The sequence below is a fragment of the Pteropus vampyrus genome, unplaced genomic scaffold (assembly GCF_000151845.1).
Source record: "Pteropus vampyrus isolate Shadow unplaced genomic scaffold, Pvam_2.0 Scaffold47, whole genome shotgun sequence".
Lineage (NCBI taxonomy): Eukaryota > Metazoa > Chordata > Mammalia > Chiroptera > Pteropodidae > Pteropus > Pteropus vampyrus.
The window spans coordinates 4162614-4180836 of NW_011888828.1; the positions used below are offsets into that span (position 1 = coordinate 4162614).

The 18223-nt window shown below is 35.9% G+C and overlaps 1 protein-coding gene across 6 annotated transcripts in view; it reads left to right on the plus strand.

Annotated features, from left to right (window-relative positions):
• Positions 1-18223, plus strand: part of LRBA (LPS responsive beige-like anchor protein) — a 573246-nt gene that overhangs the window by 513631 nt on the left and 41392 nt on the right. For all 6 annotated transcript variants that reach the window (XM_023530214.1, XM_023530213.1, XM_023530212.1 and 3 more), the window contains 2 exons: positions 11377-11466; positions 15900-16077. In XM_023530214.1, coding sequence (XP_023385982.1) covers positions 11377-11466; positions 15900-16077 — 268 coding nt within the window. The remainder of the gene's footprint in view (positions 1-11376; positions 11467-15899; positions 16078-18223) is intronic.

Consider the following 18223-nt stretch of genomic DNA (forward strand, 5'->3'; position numbering starts at 1 on the left):
ATTTAGTGCGGGGTGGCTCTGTAATAGTGGTAGAACTGTATCTTTTAGCTGCATCTCTGCTGAATTATGTTGACTTGGATGGCCATTCATTCATTTCCACCATTAGAGATAACTTATTTGGTTACAAATCTTGTTCTTTTTTAAACAATCCTTTTCAGTCATTCAGCTGTCTGTGCACAGGATTTGGTAATTGGTTTTGACAAAAGGAAAAGCACAGACACAGCACAGGGTCTGAGCAGCTGTTGTGTAGGGAGTTCAAGAGCAGATTGTGGGGTGAATCCAGGCTGGAAGAAGGGGCGGTGGTTCAAAGGGCGAAAGACACACGGCAAGTTGATATAGCTCATGAACAGCATTAACATGAACAGTATCATCTGCTCTTTCATCTTGTAGCTTGCCATAAGTCCTCGCTACATTTCCTCTGCAAGCATCATGTTCTTTACTTTTTAAGCAAATACAATGATATTTTATGTTTATGTGAGTTCAGAAATTAAAGATATTAATTTTCTTTTTAAAATGGAGCTCAGCTCTGTTTACATAGATGAGTAGGGAAGAGGGGGAGGGAGAGTCGTGATACTGCTCAATTTAAAGAATTATATACAATGGGTCTCAACATGAAAGTAAAACCTGAAATTTTCCCCTACGTTGTGTTTAGTATCAGTGGCTGGTTTTCCCTCTTCTAAATTTATCCTTCCAAATGCTGTTTTAGCAACACGTAACCACTCTAAGATCTGTTTTCCAGAAGAAGCAGCAGCAGTGTTTAAGTTTACGTGACCTCTGTTTCATGACAGCAGTAGCAAATCAGATATCTTATCCAAGGAAAGCATTTTTGGCTTAGAATTCAATCACTTTCATGGTGGGAGTCAACAGCTTATTTCAGCTCTAACACTACTGCAGAACACTGGCTGCAGTGAATCTTTCAGAAAGCATAAACACAATTGATATTTATAGCATTGTTAACATTTGTTAAATAGTTGGGGGAATGGTCTGTAAGCCTGTTTTAAGCAGGTGGGGCAGGAATCTTTGTTGTGACTGCAGTGAAATTTAAGAGTAGGACAAGAGGACAACATGATTACAATGGTTGTGGCAATAGAATAAATTAAAAGTATTCGATACATTGAGTTGAGAGTTCATGCAGCCACAATTCAAAGTGTTACAAAAATAATGCTGAGCATCTCTGGCCAGAAGTGTTTTACCCAGATGGTGCATTTGACACAGTGCAGGGCAGGAACTGTACAGTGAAAAGCCAAATAAACAGTAAGGATTAGTCAAGTTTTAATTGAAAACCTACATAAAAAATACCTTGAAATTATGCCAGAGTTTCTTGTGTATCAAAATCGCAGTCATCAAAGTTTCCTTTAGTTGATTAAATGAACATCAAAGTTGTCAGTAAAGCTAATCTTTGTACTTTGCTAGTTTTTATGCCTGTTACAGACTTCTTAGTTAAATAGGTGTAGCTAAATTATACATCCAGGGACATAAAACAAAGTATTAACATTTTTATGATTTTTCCCCCTGTCAGCTATCCAGGGAATCCTGAGCCATTCTGTTATGCTGATAACTTCTGTTATGAACTCCGTTCTTTCAGGCACCATCTTCATTTTAAATAGATTTTGTGAAAAGTAGTTTCAAATCAAGTGATCGAATTTTGTTCTCTAAATTTTAAACTAAATGCAAAGTTATAGAAAAATTAAGATGAAAAAATGCAGACTTGGAAAATATATAAGATTATTACAAGTATGACAGTTTTTTAAATGTTCAGAAAAACAACTTCGGTTTCTCTTATTTCTAGCAAAGATGAGGAAGTTTACTTAGAATATAATCATTGCTTTTACTTTTCATTATTGGTATAAAGAAGCAACTGAAGTTCTATTCATATTTAGGAAACACTCGAGTTAAATGCAAATTTTTAAAAATATTAAGAAGTATTAAACTTTAACAGTAAATTTGTTGTCTTACCTCTCTTTATCCCTGTCAATACTATATAATTGATGTGTGTGTGTGTGTGTGTGTGTGTGTGTGAGAGAGAGAGAGAGAGAGATATCTTTCAGGCTCTAAGTTCCTTGAGGTCAAGGATCATACCATCTAATTTCTCAATGTGCCTCGTTTCTGTGTTCTTATATAGTGCATGCTTACAAATACTGAGAAAATAGGTTAAACAGTTCTTACCAAATGAATGACTAAATGACTGCTTCTTTCATTGGTATAGTTAAGCATCTTTGTTAGATTTTGAAAAATAATTTAAACTTCTGAATGCAGTAAATTAACGTCCCTGATTATTTTTTTTTCTTTAAGAATTTTCCACTAAGTTTCACTTTGTTTGCCTCTTAGCATTGGAAAGCTCTTTGAAGCAACATTCCACTTATTTTTCTAGGCAGGCTGCTCTATCTACTCATTTCCAGTAGCTAGAGATGGAGGTGTTTTGAATGAGCACATCAGTGTTCTAGACAGAGATACTGTTTGAAATTATCCATGAACACAGTGCCGCTGAACATTATTGAGTGACATTTGTTTCTGTTGGTTGTGTCTGCTCTGACTAGCTGGTTTCTTTCAGATTGGCAGCTGGGATTATGCTGCAGTGAATGGACAGCTACAAGAAGTACAGATTGTAGTGAGCCCAGGCTGAGCCTCAGTTTAATGTGCCTGGAATATATAGGCTCAGTTAAAGGCACTAATGGGAAATCTAGGAATATTTTCAAAATTTATTAGTTTGTTTTACCTTAGTAACTTTCATAATGCTATTGAGTCAATGTGTAAGTAAATATACTCCTTCCTCACTGATTTTCCCTTTCCCCTGAATTCTTATCACTGCATTCTTATTTTTAATGTTTTACTTTATTTAGCAAGCTACTCTTTTTGCTCTTTATATATATACTCCATACCATAATGGCATGTGTATGCCCCCAAATACTAGATGCATTGTGAAAAACATATAAAATTTATATACCTTTCTAAATATTTAATTAATACTAAATGTTGGTAAAATATTGCTAAAATTAATGGTTCCTTGAAATTAGAAATAAATTGGGAAATAAGCTCAAAATAAATTAACTTTGTAGCAGAATCTACTAATTTCACAATCAACCAATTTATCAATTAGAGTTGTTCCTAGATCGTTAAAAAGTACTTCTGACTACCGTATAAATGGAAAAATTAAACTTCATAAAGCTATATCAAATATTGATTTTTCTTTAGATTTTTATAATTTTTTACTTTTAGATTTTTCAAAATGGAAAAATTTTTGTTATTCATTTTTAAAGTAATGCATGCTTTGTATAAGATATCAAACAGTGTAAAAGTGAAGAAATTATTAATTTTTATCCCTCCAGTCCTTTTATCCACCCCTCAGCAGATATAACAGCTGATAATAGTTTGGCACATACCCTTCCAGATTGTACATGTGTGTACTTATGTACGTGTAAGTGTGTACTCTGTAACACATATAAATATGTGTGTGTTTACATTTTTTAATTTATTTTTTTACTTAAGTGAGATACTATATTCTTTCATAATTAAGGAATTTTTCTTTCATCAATATATTATAGACAAGTTTCCATGTCAGATATATTCAACTTAACTCACTCATTTTAATGACTGCATAGTATCTCATTATTATAAGTTAAGTAGTTTTCCTCTTAATTTTTACTGTTATAGAGTGCTGTAATAACCGTCTTTGTATTTAAATCTTTTTGCATTCATTTGAATCTTTCCTTAGAGAATTTGTAGAAGTAAAGTCAATAATTCAGTCTTTATTTGAAAACATAAAAAGAAGGCCCTTGACTAATTCTTGGTTTTTCTCTAATTTCTCAAAATTAAAAAAAAAAAAAAAGTTGTATTTCAAGTTCAGATTTACATAGAATTCTGTTCAATTTATTTCTTCACATTATCCCTCTTCTATGTGGATTATTTTGCTGATTAATTATCATCTGGTCTATAGTTTGAGCATTTATCTGATAAAGTTATAAATATTCTCTATGCTAGTATACCCATGACATCTTTTTTTCCAGATAGCCTATTTTTCATTTACACTTCTGCTTTGAAAGTTTGAATTCTATATTCTTTATTTCTAGGACACTTTGAATATTTGCATTTCCTTCTTAAATGATTCCTTTTAAATTGCTTGAATTAGGTTTATTATGCCATTTCTTTTTAATTTTGTGCATTTGTTGCTTTGATTCTGTATTTCATTTCTTAAGAGAGAATCTTGTACAAACTTAAACATATAATAATTAAGTAGTCTTTTGAGTAGTGTACTTTTTCAATTTGCTGATATCAAAGCTAGATCTAAGAGCAGTCCTGAAGGGTAGTGAGACTGGTCAACTAGTTAGTTGGTTTGTAAACTGTGAATAGAAACCTGTCAGATACCCAGTGGGTTTCTCTACAACTTGCATTCAAATATGGGAAGGGCAAGAGGAAAACTGGCACAAGTAATAATACACATAACACAGTAGAATCACTGGGTAGTCTCAATGTGATGCTTTTTAAATATTGAAAAATGAGCTGATTTATAAATCCAAATACGAAGTCTTGTTTGGATTTTTAAACATTTTTTTGGTAAAGAAATCTAGAATCTTAAGACAGCTTTCCAGAACTTAATTTTGGTAATGTCAGAAAATTTTAATATATTAATAAATGGCATGTCTTTTCTTAATAAACTTTTTTGTTTTAGTTTCCCTATCACAATTTTATAGTGCTTTTAGATGTAAATATATAGTGGATAAAATGCAATTTCAGAGTTGTGTGCTTAAAAAAAGCAGTGTACATATGTGTTTATTTTAATCGCATCCATATGTTTAAGTTATTTCTTCCACAAACCCATCTTAAAATAAAACTTTACAACTTTATTGTTGGTTACTGTTGTATTGAGTTAACTCGTTTCCTCTGTTAGATTAAAAAGACTAGTTCAGAGAGACCAAAATAATTATTGTTAAATCGAAGCCAAATACTACATTGTCAGTAAGCCAAGTCCACTTTCCTTTACTTTTATTCCTTTCTTCCTTTCATTGTATCTATAAATATATATAGATACACACACACACATATATATAAGCACACTGTCTCTTTCTCTATATTGCCATAAAATCATGCAAGTATGCAATATTTGGCACAGAAAACAATAGAATGCACAGCTTGTTGAAAATCTTTTTATAATATTTCCATTTGGAAATCCATTAATAAATTCTCTAGGTAATATTTGAGATGCTGTTTATAAAATATAAATATGTGGTTTTACTGGAACGTCTCGAGGTATTTGCATAGTCTTTTTCATTACTGTGTACTTCAACATCTGGAATGCTGCCTGCCCAATTCAGGTTTTATTATAGAAAGTAGTAACAGGCTATTTACAGAAATAATTGGGAATTGATGAATAAGAATATTAAATAATAAAATAAGCTTTTTAGTAGAAATATTTAGTAGGATGTTTTATTTAGTGCGGGGTGGCTCTGTAATAGTGGTAGAACTATATCTTTTAGCTGCATCTCTGCTGAATTATGTTGACTTGGATGGCCATTCATTCATTCAATAAATATTTATTAAGCACCTACCATGTGGCAAGCCCCCAGAAGAAATACTTGGCACTCTCTCGTCTCAAGGAGACTTTCAGTCTAATCAATAAGACCAAAATTAAACCAGTATTTAGAATATTAGATAAGTAGGTAGTACGAGTCTGTGCACATTGCTCCAAGAGCAACAGGGAGGAAGGGCAGCAATAGTCTGGATGAGGTCAGGAAAGGATTTTGCACAGGTCAGAGATGCCTGAGCTGAGTCTCAAAGAATGTGAAGGAGGTAATCACAGAGAAAGAGAATATTTAAAAAAAAAAAAAATGGGAAAAGAAAACAATATATACAAAGGCAGTATAACACATTACATCTCACATTACAGAGTGTGAGAGTGACAGTGGCAGGGGATGAGACTGGAAACAGGCAGGAGATAGGTTACTATTATTAATTTTAATCGAGTAGTTGGTAACTTTTATTAAATGCTTACTTAAGTCTTTTGTATATGTGTTGTAATAATAACATCAAACACTGATCGCTTACTATGTGTCAAGAACTGTTCTATGCATTTTATATTATCTCATTTAATCTTCACAACAACCCAGTAAAATATCCCCTATTATTATCACCATTTTTAAATGAAAAAAAAACTAAGGCATAGGAAGTTAAGTAACTTGCCTAAAGTCACTCAGTTAATATGTGACAGAGCTAAGATTGGAACTGAGGCAGTCTTGTTTCAGTGTGCATACTTAGCCCCATGCCATGGTGCCACCCCAGGATAAGGAATTTGGATGGAAAGATTTTAACTAGAGAAGTTACATAATCAAATTTACAACTTTAGGATTGGACATCTCTTTCCAAGTCTAATTGTTTTTAACTCCCTCCAAAGAAAGATGAAAGCTGATGGCTAATGTTTGTAATTTTTGGTCATTATAGGATATTTTCCTCTCAGTGTAGTTTTTCAGTAGAGGTGAAAACAAACTGCTTAAAGACAGGGACACCCTCTCATTTTTCAAGGACTATTTCTAGCACATTGCCAAGCTGAACCCTTTTAAGATAACTGAAGGCCAAATGTGTTAATAATTATTGAAGTTAACTAATGAGTAAATGGGAATTTATTATCCTATTCCATAATAACATTTAACAAATAAATTTTTAAAAAGATATCACCTAGGACCAAAACTCTCTAAGTGAAGGAGAGGTCATTAAAAACATTTTAGGCATTTGATAGAGTTCATTACGCTACCCTCTTATCAATCCACCTTCCTAAACCTTATACCTATATGTTTCCTGTGATTTCAAATCTCCCTTACACCTCTAAATTTTTTGTTATACTATACAAAGGTCTACAGGGAAAAGTATAGAGAGAGTGATAAAGTTATTTAAGGGGCTTTTTCAAATCACACATATTCCCCCAGGATTTCTGACTTGGCCCTTAAGAATTGCTGCTTTGGTGAGACAACAGTGTTGTCATATCCCTCAGGTGTGTTGGGGGATGAGTAAATGAGAATTACTGCCTTCAGTGACATCTTTCAGAGCTTCACTGAAAGACTCTTTTGGTCTCTTTGTAATAGTAGATATCAGCCTTTACTTATCACTTCACATCCTTCCCCATGCCCCCATTTTGCCCTCAAGAACTGTACTCATCTCAAGCTTGGTTTTATCACAGTACTACCCGAGATGAGGCACAAGGGTCTGGGCGAGTTTACTATATATAATAGGCAATTGGTAAACTTTTTTGTTGTGTGATACTATGTGTAAGGTACTGTTCTACCTGCTGCACACCACTAAAATGTAATGTTATTCTGACCCTTATAATATAGAGACAGACTAGTAATCTATTACTAATCTTATAGTTAACATTACAAGGAAGCCTGAATCAAGTGCGTATCAGCATATGAACAAGCTATGAGATTTGGTAAATATTACACCAACAAGGTGGAACTGAAGCATGGTTTTCTAGAGACAGGTAGGACTTAGAAAATTCAAGATGAGGGTAACCATTCTAGGAAGTGCAGTGGCAAGAGAGAAAATGTAAGGCAGAAATAGTTGGTTATATTTGTGGAAGAAAACCAGCTTGACAAGAAAATACAGTATAAGGGTGTTGGATGAGAGAATAGTTAGAAAGGTAGGTCACCCTTCACGGCCTGGCATTAAGCTTTACCTTTTAAGTGCTGGGGATCAATTTAAGACATTTGATCAGAGGAATATGGCATAAAAGAGAGTGGGAAAACTCAGTTTACACTGAAGGGGGAAACTAAATGGAGAAAAACAGTCAAGAGGCTATTGCAGTACTCAGTACCTAAAATTATAAGGAACTTGGACTTGAGAAAGAGTGACGAATATGAGAAATTTTATAAAAAATTATTGGATCTGGTGACAGATTATATAAATGGCAGAGGTACAATTTTAAAATGTCAGTAAGACTCTGAGCATTAAAAAAAATGAAAAGAGGAGTCTATCACTTGGCTGAAGAATGCTAGGATAAAATTAATTTTTCCAGATTTAGATATATTAATTTTAGGTGTGCTGAGCATTACACAATATACATGGATCGCCATCAGGCAGAAGTGTAAGTGGGCACTTCATAGAAATCGGCAGTCCTCAGGTTTTAGATTTGGAAATCTAAAATGCATGTAAGGTTTGAATTTATGACAGAAGAAAAGATTTCCAGGACAGAAAGTTTAGATTGTGAAAATCGGAATGCTAAAGAGAACTTGCAGTGATGAGTTCATTTATGGATGAGAAAGAAGAATAGAAGTCAGCAAAGGACTGAGAAAAAGACAGTAGAATTAAAGGAGAACCAGGCTAATGTAAAGGCATGGAAGCCACAGAAGAAAGAATGTTCAGAACCTGGAATGTGTGATCAGCAGTGTAAATTGCTTCAGAGATCAAACTGAATAAGAAATGGCAAGTGAGTTTTACAAACCATGATAAGGATATAGAAGTATCAGTTGATATAAAATCTAACTATAAAGATTTGAGTTTATAATCATTCCCTTACAGTATCATTCCATACTTTTCATACTTGAAAAAGCCCTTCTTAATGTATTTTTATCACCAGCAACTCAAAAGTTAGTCAAGAAATAAAGCATTTGTGTCTAAGAATGCTATAATCTTTTTAGATGCCTTAAAGACTTGGAAAGAAATTTTTTATGTAACCTCTGTGGGATAACATAGCTTTTATTTTGTCTTGAAACAGAATAATCAGACCGCTATGTTACATGACTTGAAAAAGTCTTTTCCTCAAAGAGGCCAGTAATGTGCAAATCCTATTAAAATGTTAAGACTTTTTAAAAAAAATGTTAAAAAGAGGAGATTGGTATTTTTGAAAGTTTTCTCATTATATCTTTGTCATTTCAAAACAATGTTAAGTGCAAAGCAGGATATGTAGTATTAAGACCAGTTACATTAAATTTATATCCACAATCAAAATTTACGTGCAGTAACATCCTTATTCCTAGTTTCTCTGTAGTGGCTGGCATTGTCGACCATTCTCTCTTTGGACTCCCATCTTACAGCTTCCGTATCGCACCGTCCTGCTCCCCCACTCCCAGTTCCTCCTCCTCTGTCTTCTTTATTACTTCTACGTGTCATAGCCTAAGTATGAGTATTTCCTAAAATTGAGTTCTAGGTCCTTTTGGTGTGTCTCACGTCTTTTCCTCCTGGAGCTTAGCTAGATTTAAGACTATGCTCCAGAGCTCTAAGATTTCTTACAGTTGTCTCAGGAGCTGCTGAGGAAGCTTATTTCTTAAAGGATGGTGTGGTCCACCTTTAAAGTAGAACAGCTTTATCTCTACAGTTTTTATATATTCGAGTTTCATGTAAGATTTTGTTTGAAAAAGAAACTCATTTCTGCTGCTTAAAAATACACATATATACACAGTGAGAGGGAAAGATAAAAAAACATAGACTTAAACTTCTCTATTATGAATGACACCCCAAAATCAGTACCTCTGATCTTTCATCTCAGAGACAATCCTGTGCTTTCTTTTGTGCATTGAACATCTTGACCTGGATAGATGGCTCTCACTATCACTTCAGATTCCATGTCTGACAAAATGTACTGTTTTTCTCCTGCCAAACGAATTCTCCCTAACAGAAATGTTTATTTCCATTTGCTTTACTACTCTCTAAAATATGCAAGTTCAAAAGAAAAGAATTAGTTTTGTCTTTTTTCTTCTCTTCATTGCTCAGAGTCATCAGTCCCTACAAACTGTTAACTTTTTTCTTACATCATGGTTCATATATTCGTCCTTTTCTTTCAAATACCACAGCTTCCATAAGGATTTGAGGCATACAATTTTTATGTTTTGGACTGCTCTCTCGGTGCTTACCCCAGCAGTATATTTTGAAACCTGGAGCCAGACTGCAGTTTTCTAAAATAACACGTTCGTCATTATCATCATAAACTTCTGAAGCATTTCTTCTTTCCCTATTTTAGCTGCGTTAAATGGGGATCGAACTGAGCCCCATACCTACTAATATTATAGCATTTTATTTAGTACTCTGTATGTGTTAGGTACTGTTGTAAGCTCTTTATATGTATTATTTTATTTAATTTTCCAAATGATTTTATGAGCTGGGCATTATTGCCCCTATTTTATGAATGAGGAAACAGAGATTAAGCTGTTTGTCCAAAGTCACTCAGCAGATGGATGGCAAAGTCAGGATTAGCACTCTGAATCACCTGACAACATAGGCCAAATGTAGAAGTGGTCTGTACCCCCTCCCTTCCTTTTATGGGGGAAAAGGCATGTATGTAGTCTCTAATGCAGGTACCACCAAGGCAGCAGTCAAGGGAAAGGGTGCTAGTTTTGCTAAAAAAGCTTTAGGGTTTACATTCATAAGCTCAGCCCATAAGTTTATGTATCATAAAATAGCAGTGTTCCTAATTTCTCTGTGACTACTTTTAGGCTTCAGGTTGCTATTTCGTGATATTTTTTCTTCCTCAACCTAGAAGTTGCCCTTGACTGGGAAAAGCCACATGTCCTCCTATCCCCTCACACTTAGTGTAGCATTAATTCATTCAGCCAACTTAGGGATCCAACAGTAAAGAAGATAGGTAAGGTCCTTGCTCTCATAGATCGTGTATTTTAGTGAGAGGAGACAGACATAAACAAGTAAATAAAATAATTAGATAGTGATAGCATCTGGCATTTCATAGTTCCCCATGATGAGGGAGTTACTGGTGACTAGGAAGTGAGCATCAGTGCTAGGTGTACGGAAAGAGCCATGAGAGGGAGTGCCTTGCAAACGGCGCATGCACGCATCTTTTGCAAAGGGCACATACACATGTTTCTTATGTTTAGTTAGTCCTTGGTTTAACCATCTCATGCTTGGATGCAACATATGGCTTTTACTTTGTTGTTTAGCCACCTAGGTTCAAAGAGACTGTCAACAATTATGCTCTTCCTATGGCAAAACTAATAGCATCAAGCCATTTTCACAGATGCTGTGTTTCTTTTTTCCTCCTTTCTACTTCCCAGGATGAAATGGAGCCTAGAATCAAAGCAGCAATGGGTTTTCTCTATACCTGTAAAAGATTAGCTTTAGTCATCAGGGATGATGCAAGCAGAGAAAAAAGTGCAAGGAAACAGAAATGAGGCCAAAAAGGACAATTTCTGATTGTACTGGCTGCTTTCTGTTTCATATCACTGAGCAGAATGGGAAAGTTTTAGGAACAGCTTCCACGGCACTAAAGGACAACCTCACCCTCAGTGCCCTTACCAGGTGCTTAGCCCCACTGTGAAAACATAAGGTCGAATTTCTACATGAACCATGCCGAAAGTACGGAATGACATTTTCAGGTGACAGTTGTGGTTCCATTGCCTGTAATTAGCACCTCTTAACCCTCAAACTTGCTTGTGCCTTTTTCAGGCTGTCGAAGCTCAAATCCGAAGTTTTGGACAGACGCCTTCTCAGCTACTCATAGAGCCCCATCCTCCCAGAGGTTCCGCCATGCAGGTGGTAAGCGCTGCTGTCACTCTTCTCACTTCTCGCCTCTTTGAGACCATGCTTGACATTCATAATAGTCTTTTGTGGTATTTGAGATTCTTCACCACATCTGTGTCTGTTCTTATGCAATGCTTGTTAACCTGCTAACAACCAGCAAAAAATGTTGCATGCTCTCCTGGAATCTATGGGAAGGTAAACGTTGCTCCAGTGCTCTGGTATTTCATCAGTTCATGTTTTGTGTTACAGAATTAAAAGGTTTATAATCACCACATATGCTCACTGTAGAATAAAGACTCCAGACATAGGATCGATGTTTTCTGGTTTGATCCTATTAATTTCTAGATTAGTTTTGTTACTGTGTTTATTCTTTACTTCCCAATATGTTTTTCAGATTGAGAATTTTAAAACTAATTCTAATACATAAGATATTGTTGCTGAGGGTCAGGGACCTCAGGGAGAAAAAAAAAAATGATGGTTTGGTATATGAAACCACCTAAGTTTAGTGGCATAAAACAGTGATTTATATTTCTCGTGATTCTTCTGAGGGTTAAATGGCATTTCTTCTGTTCTGCTCACCCTGGCTCCCTCACACACTGCTACGGGGTAGGCTGAGATGGCCGGACCTCTCTTTCCAAGTGGGCTTTCATCCTCAAGGAAGTTAGCCGAGGCCATTTCCATGGTAGGAGCAGTGTTCCAAGAGAACATTTCCGCGAGACTTCTTGAGGCTTGCTTTGGAACTTGCACATCATTTACGCTACATTCTGTTGGTCAGAGCAACTCAGAGTCCAGCCCGGAATCAAGAGTAGGAAAATAAACTCGGGTTGCAAAATAATGTGGCCATTCTCCTTTTCTAGTTCCTGAAATTTCAGGGGGTGGGAGGATTAATCAGTGATTAAAAAAGAATTCAGCACAGTAACAAATATTGAATTGCATGATAAAAATTTCTTTAAAGAAGAGACTGTAGGTATTATATTTTTTTTTCTTAAATTGTCCCTCAGTGAAAACAGGTTGCTCATTACTATTTTAAAATAAGAATAAGAAATATAAATTCTTTTTCCATAAATATAATGAATAATTTGAAGTAGATTCTGATTCTGTGCTGTAGTTTAGAGATGGCAGAACTTTGACAGACTGGTGAGGAGAGAGGAGCAGCCAAGAGGGGGAGGGACAGAGATGTGGCCCTTTCTACCTCTGGCTCTTTTCTTTTTTCCTTTCTCTTCTTTGTGTCTTTTCCCTTTTGCCCTCTTTGTCATTTTCTTTCTCACTCCAAGCCTTTTTTTTACCTTCTTTTTCATAATAAACTACAAGCATTTTCTAAATTATTTGCGTCATCTTTTCCAAGTGTTTTTAAACAGGTAAAATCAGATTTAAATGAACATAAAGGGTAACTTGAGTGAGCAGAAAACTACACAAAAAGGGAACATTTAGCCAGAACAATGGAAGATAATGCCATAAAAATAGTAAGAATGATTAATGTTTGGGGTTTGGAATTAGCTTTAGTAATAGCTTGTCTGGGAGACTCCGGCTGTCGTGGTGCGGGCTAATGGAAGCACCTCTGCTGCTCCATTGACTTTCTCCCTGGGTCACTGCACAGCCTTGGTCACTGGGCCACTGAAGGGGTTCCCATTGCCAAGCCTCCCTCCCCAGGAAAAGGATTACTGGTTCATCCAGGCAGATCTGCTTTACTGTCCCTAGGGTGGGAAGGCAGGGAAGGCACATACTCGTATGAGGATGGGAGACTGTCTTTCTCATTATCTTTATCCACCGAATTGAAAACCTGAACTTTCAGACTTATGTAAATTGTGGTTTGCATCTTATACGTACATGGGTAGGGAAGAAAAGTGTGTTAGAAAGAAACCAGAGATGTCAACAAGTGTACACTTAATCTGAGAAAACTGAATGAAATTTGGCTAGCAGTTTCCTACTTCTGCCTCAGACTTGGCTCACAGAGGTTCCTAGATAAGGGTCTGTTTCTCTTACCCCCTTTTTACCAGCTGCCCTGCTCATCTTCACCACTTGCCAGCACCACAGACTAGCCTGATAGGCTTTTTCTTATTTCTGGTGCTCCTGTTTCGTACTTATTAACCGAGGATATGATGGAGCTTCCAAGAGCGTTTCCTGCTACTTGCCTGCATTGGGAGCTCAGGTCAGAATGGAATGTGTAGGAACATGCTGGAGGGACAGCTTGACGTAAGAATGCGGAGGACATTTCTGGATGTAACGTCTGCAGCTTTCTGTGGAAAGTGTCTTGTCCTTGCCTTGTAGCTAAGAGTTGGCCCACTAGAGTCATTATGTAAACAAGACATTCTTCTTACACATTAGAGTTTTTTCTGCTTTTTTTTAAGGGCGTAAACATTGGAATTATTCAATTTGAGTCTAACGGTATTTACAATATGAGTCGTTAAGCTCAAAAATATGTATCAACTTCTTTACAGTAAGACTTTATGATGTATGTTATACTCTGACTCTCTCAGAGTGTATAAATTGACTTTAGTAAATATTATTTTTAAAAACTACATAATTGAAAAATAAAGCTTGGTACTCTGTTCATTTCCTTTTCCCAGGACTTCTTCATAACTAGCTTATAGGATATTTTGTTTGATGTTGCTCATTGTTTCTCAGTTTTACCCAGTTTCCCAGAATTCCTTAAAAACTGCATCAAAGGTCCTTTGTATGACAAAGATTGCTTATTGGTATCAGAGGTTTTAAAAATAAAAGACCTAAATGTTTATTGTTTTTACTACCATTCACATGAGTTCCCCCATCAACCATCAATGCACCCCCCACACACACATGTACACACACACACACACACACACACACACGCACACACACACGCACACACACACACACGAATATAACAGAAATTAAAGCCACCTCGTGCTGCGTTAAGTGCATGAGCCATAATATACACCAGGTGTAGTAATTAGCAGGCACACGAAGGCTGCCTATTTGTCTGGTTTTGCTGCTGTTGCTGTATCCCCCTGTGTTTTCACACCATCAGATAGTTGGATTTAATTGAGGCCACATCAGATGAGGCATTACTGACACCTTTAATTGAATGAGCATCCAGGGAGGATTAACTCATAATATTGATTGGCTTTTAGCCACTTGCTCAGAAGGGTGTCTGGGTAGCTTATTAGTTGCCTTTATTTACACCTTTATGCAAAGACTGCAAATAGGAATTCTTAGTGCAATATGTTTTTCTAAGTACTCTTAATAACTTTTTTAAAAGGACTGATAATAAAAATGCAAATGTATTTAATTTTTTATTAGCAGTTCTGAATAAATACGTGTTAAATATATGTGCTTACACATTTACATATACCTGGTGTTTTGAAATATGGTAGTAGGAAAGCAGCCAGAAGCACTTTATCAAAGTGTTTCAATTCTGAATGATACTAATCAGCTATTAGAAAATAGACATGGTAGAAGAGAATTGCTGAAAATATACACAGCAATTATGGTATGGTGACACACTACCACGAAGTATAAATAAAGCCAATAAATCAGAGCGGTGTTATATTTGTCTAGGATTATGACATATGGGTTGTAGGAATGTTTTAAATCCTTAGTAGTCTTCAAGATTTGTTGCTGGTTAATAAAACAGACAGTGTTTTGTTTAACATTTTTAATTACTTTCTGCTTTTCAAAAGAAATCAAAAGTCTTGAGCTTTAAGTTTTTTACCAAGAGGGATAAGGGGCATCTAGATATTTCTCATTATCCTTTGCTACAGCAGAAAGCGGTGGCATTTGCATTGTAATAGGGCAGTGTTTATGACTTGGTACACTATATAAATATATTGTTTTTACAAGTACATTTAATTATGCATTGCTTTGAAACACCTTCATAATTAAGTTTGTATATTACGTTCATAAGTTATTTCTCTATTGTAATAATACATGCATGTCGTATAACTATTGCTTATAAATATATTTGTTTTAATTATCTCTTCAGTTGCTAGAATCTTTGTGTTAACTCATCACAACTTTTGATGATCTTTAGTAATTACTTTGGCTCGCTTTTGTGCCTGTTGCCTATTCTCATTCTTTCTTATTTTTTCGTATTTGACACATAATAGCAATTGAAATGGTTTAATGCAGCCCTCCCAATACTTTGCCTATTTAGAATCTAAATCAAATCATTTCTTTAGTTCTTCATAGGAATGAGGTGGGGAGGGAGCCAATAAAAATTATTGATTTTGAAAGTGTTTTCATTAATGTATTCTTCAGTCACCAAAAATTCAACTAATGACAGACAAGCAAACTCTAATTGCGATCTCTTTGAGTCTTTCTGCTCACCGTGCTCTTACTTGCAGCTTGTGTTAACATGGTCTTCTTCTTCTTCTCCTGCACCCTCTCTCTTTTTGTCTTCCTTTGTCTTTTCCTTCTTGTTTATATCTTTGGGTCTTGTCATGCCCACTCAATAGTATCTCCTCCTGCAGAGCCCATTGATGTTCACAGACCAAGCCCAGCAGGATGTTATCATGGTCCTCAAGTTCCCTTCCAACTCCCCTGTCACTCACGTGGCGGCCAACACACAGCCTGGCTTGGCGACTCCTGCTGTGATCACAGTCACTGCTAACAGGCTGTTTGCTGTGAACAAGTGGCACAACCTACCTGGTAAGTAAAAGAAATAATCATTATAAGGCATAGTAACTGCTAAACACTGTGTGAAAATATCGTAATATCCATTTAAATATATCTCAACCATTAAGCTTTTTAATTTTCAAGCATTAATCTGAATCAAAATATGTAATAGCTTAAAAGGCTTAAAGAAGTCTCATATGAGGCATATGATACAAATGTTAAAACAAAGTATTCTTTGGCATTTGGTGGTTTTGTCTTTATCCCTAGGAGATAAATATTATTTTAATATAATATTTTAATATATTCTGTATTGTATCTACAAATGATATGTATTTATCAGATGTTCCCCTTTTTCCACGTATTCATTCAGTCAGTAAACACTTCTAATTGTCTACTGTATGCCTTTTGGTGCATGACATGATACTATTTGTTGTGGATGATAGAAAAAAGAAAACTTAAATTATACATCCAAAATACTACAAATCTATAAGTACATGTCTCTTCTTCCATTAAGTGCTGAATAGTTATGGTAACTAAAGGCAAGATACTGAAATAACCATTAGAATCCTAAACCATTAAAGTTTGAAGAGACATGAGAGTTCATCTAGTCCAGCCCCACGTTTTCCCAGTGAAGACACTGAACCCCAAGGAGCTCGCCTTAGTCAGTCTTGCATTTGGCCCAGCCAGTGGCCGAGCAGGTTAGAACTCAAGTGTTCTGACTCACATTTTACTGCCCTCCTCTGTGGTTTATGGATGCTCATTAGAGCGGGAATGTTGACCTCTGGATTTAGCACTGTTCTTTTTGGCCACTATATGAAATCCTTTTTTAAGAAGGAAAATCTTTTAAAGTCCTGGAGATTAGAGACTTTTTTTTCAAGCCATTGTTTTAGGTGGGGAATTTTTGAAAAAATAGATTTTAATAGTCTGTTAACTTCTCATTAAATTTGTAAAGTGTGCATAAAGCACTGCTCATTTTAAAACCTGAAATGGTTATATTTTCTTTTTATGATTTATTAATTGCCTACAGTCTTGCAAAAGTTTTTAGAATGGAACAAAATTGAACTGACATGCAACCAAAAACTTGTGTACTGACTATGCTTAATAAGGCACTATGATGAAGAATCTGTGGTTGTTATCAAAATTTATTACATATAGCCATTTTTCTGGCCATTAGATATGAAGTCAGTGCTGCCAATATCTGATTAGAGAATAGATTTTAGAAAAGATAGAGAAGGTAAACATCAAGGCAGGTATATAATGTCTCTATTATTAGGTTCTTTTATTCCTTTTTCTTCAAGTGAACTAACTTATAGAAGTAACTGTATGCAAATGATATACTTTTATTTTGGAACTTAAGATTATAATTTAATTAACAAATGTGATTTTTGGATTCTCTAAATATACTACTCATTAACAGAAAAATGTGCTGGTGCTATGTTCTGTCAAATGCATGAGAGGATTTGCCCACTCTGTGTACAGTTACCCTTAGAGTCTGGCAAAAGCACCAGTGTTTATGACATCAGGGCCACCATGATGCTTATCCTGGGTGGCTGTTTGTGGCAGGTCTGAGAACTTACTCAATTTAAACAGTGACATCATATGTGAGGAGAGACAAACCTTTCTACTATTGGAAATCCGCTACCCCTCTCCGCCCCCTGTCTTTAGTTTAGCTTAGCAGAAAGCCAACAGGAACTGAACAGGCTCAGCCAGAGCGCTGCTAGGTCTACAGCTGGTGCTCAAGTTGTTAGGCACACCCGGCACTGATGCCTCAGCTTCTGACGCTCCCTGTGGAGCAAGCTCATTTTCCTGACCGGAAAGCTTGCTTCCCTTCCCTTAGTGCTTGGTTGTCAGTGCTCTTCCCCCCCATTTCCAATTTTTCTAGAGATATGTAAAGCGATTAGAGGAAGCATCCCTCTGCTGGAGTACACTTACGTTGCATCCACCGTTCTCAGCCCAGGCTCACTTTTCAGTAAGATAAGAGCTTGGAGGGCTGCATATGTTTTCCCCGTTCTTTCTTATAATTCTCCCCAGTGAGGCTTCTTTATGCCTGAACCCTGTGTCACTAGTGGTTTCTGACCCCACCCTCTGGCTTCACAGTATGACAGCAACTCTTCACCAGATAAATGCCAAGAATAATAACACGGTTATACATAAGTAAGGTTGTCTTTCTACAATGTGA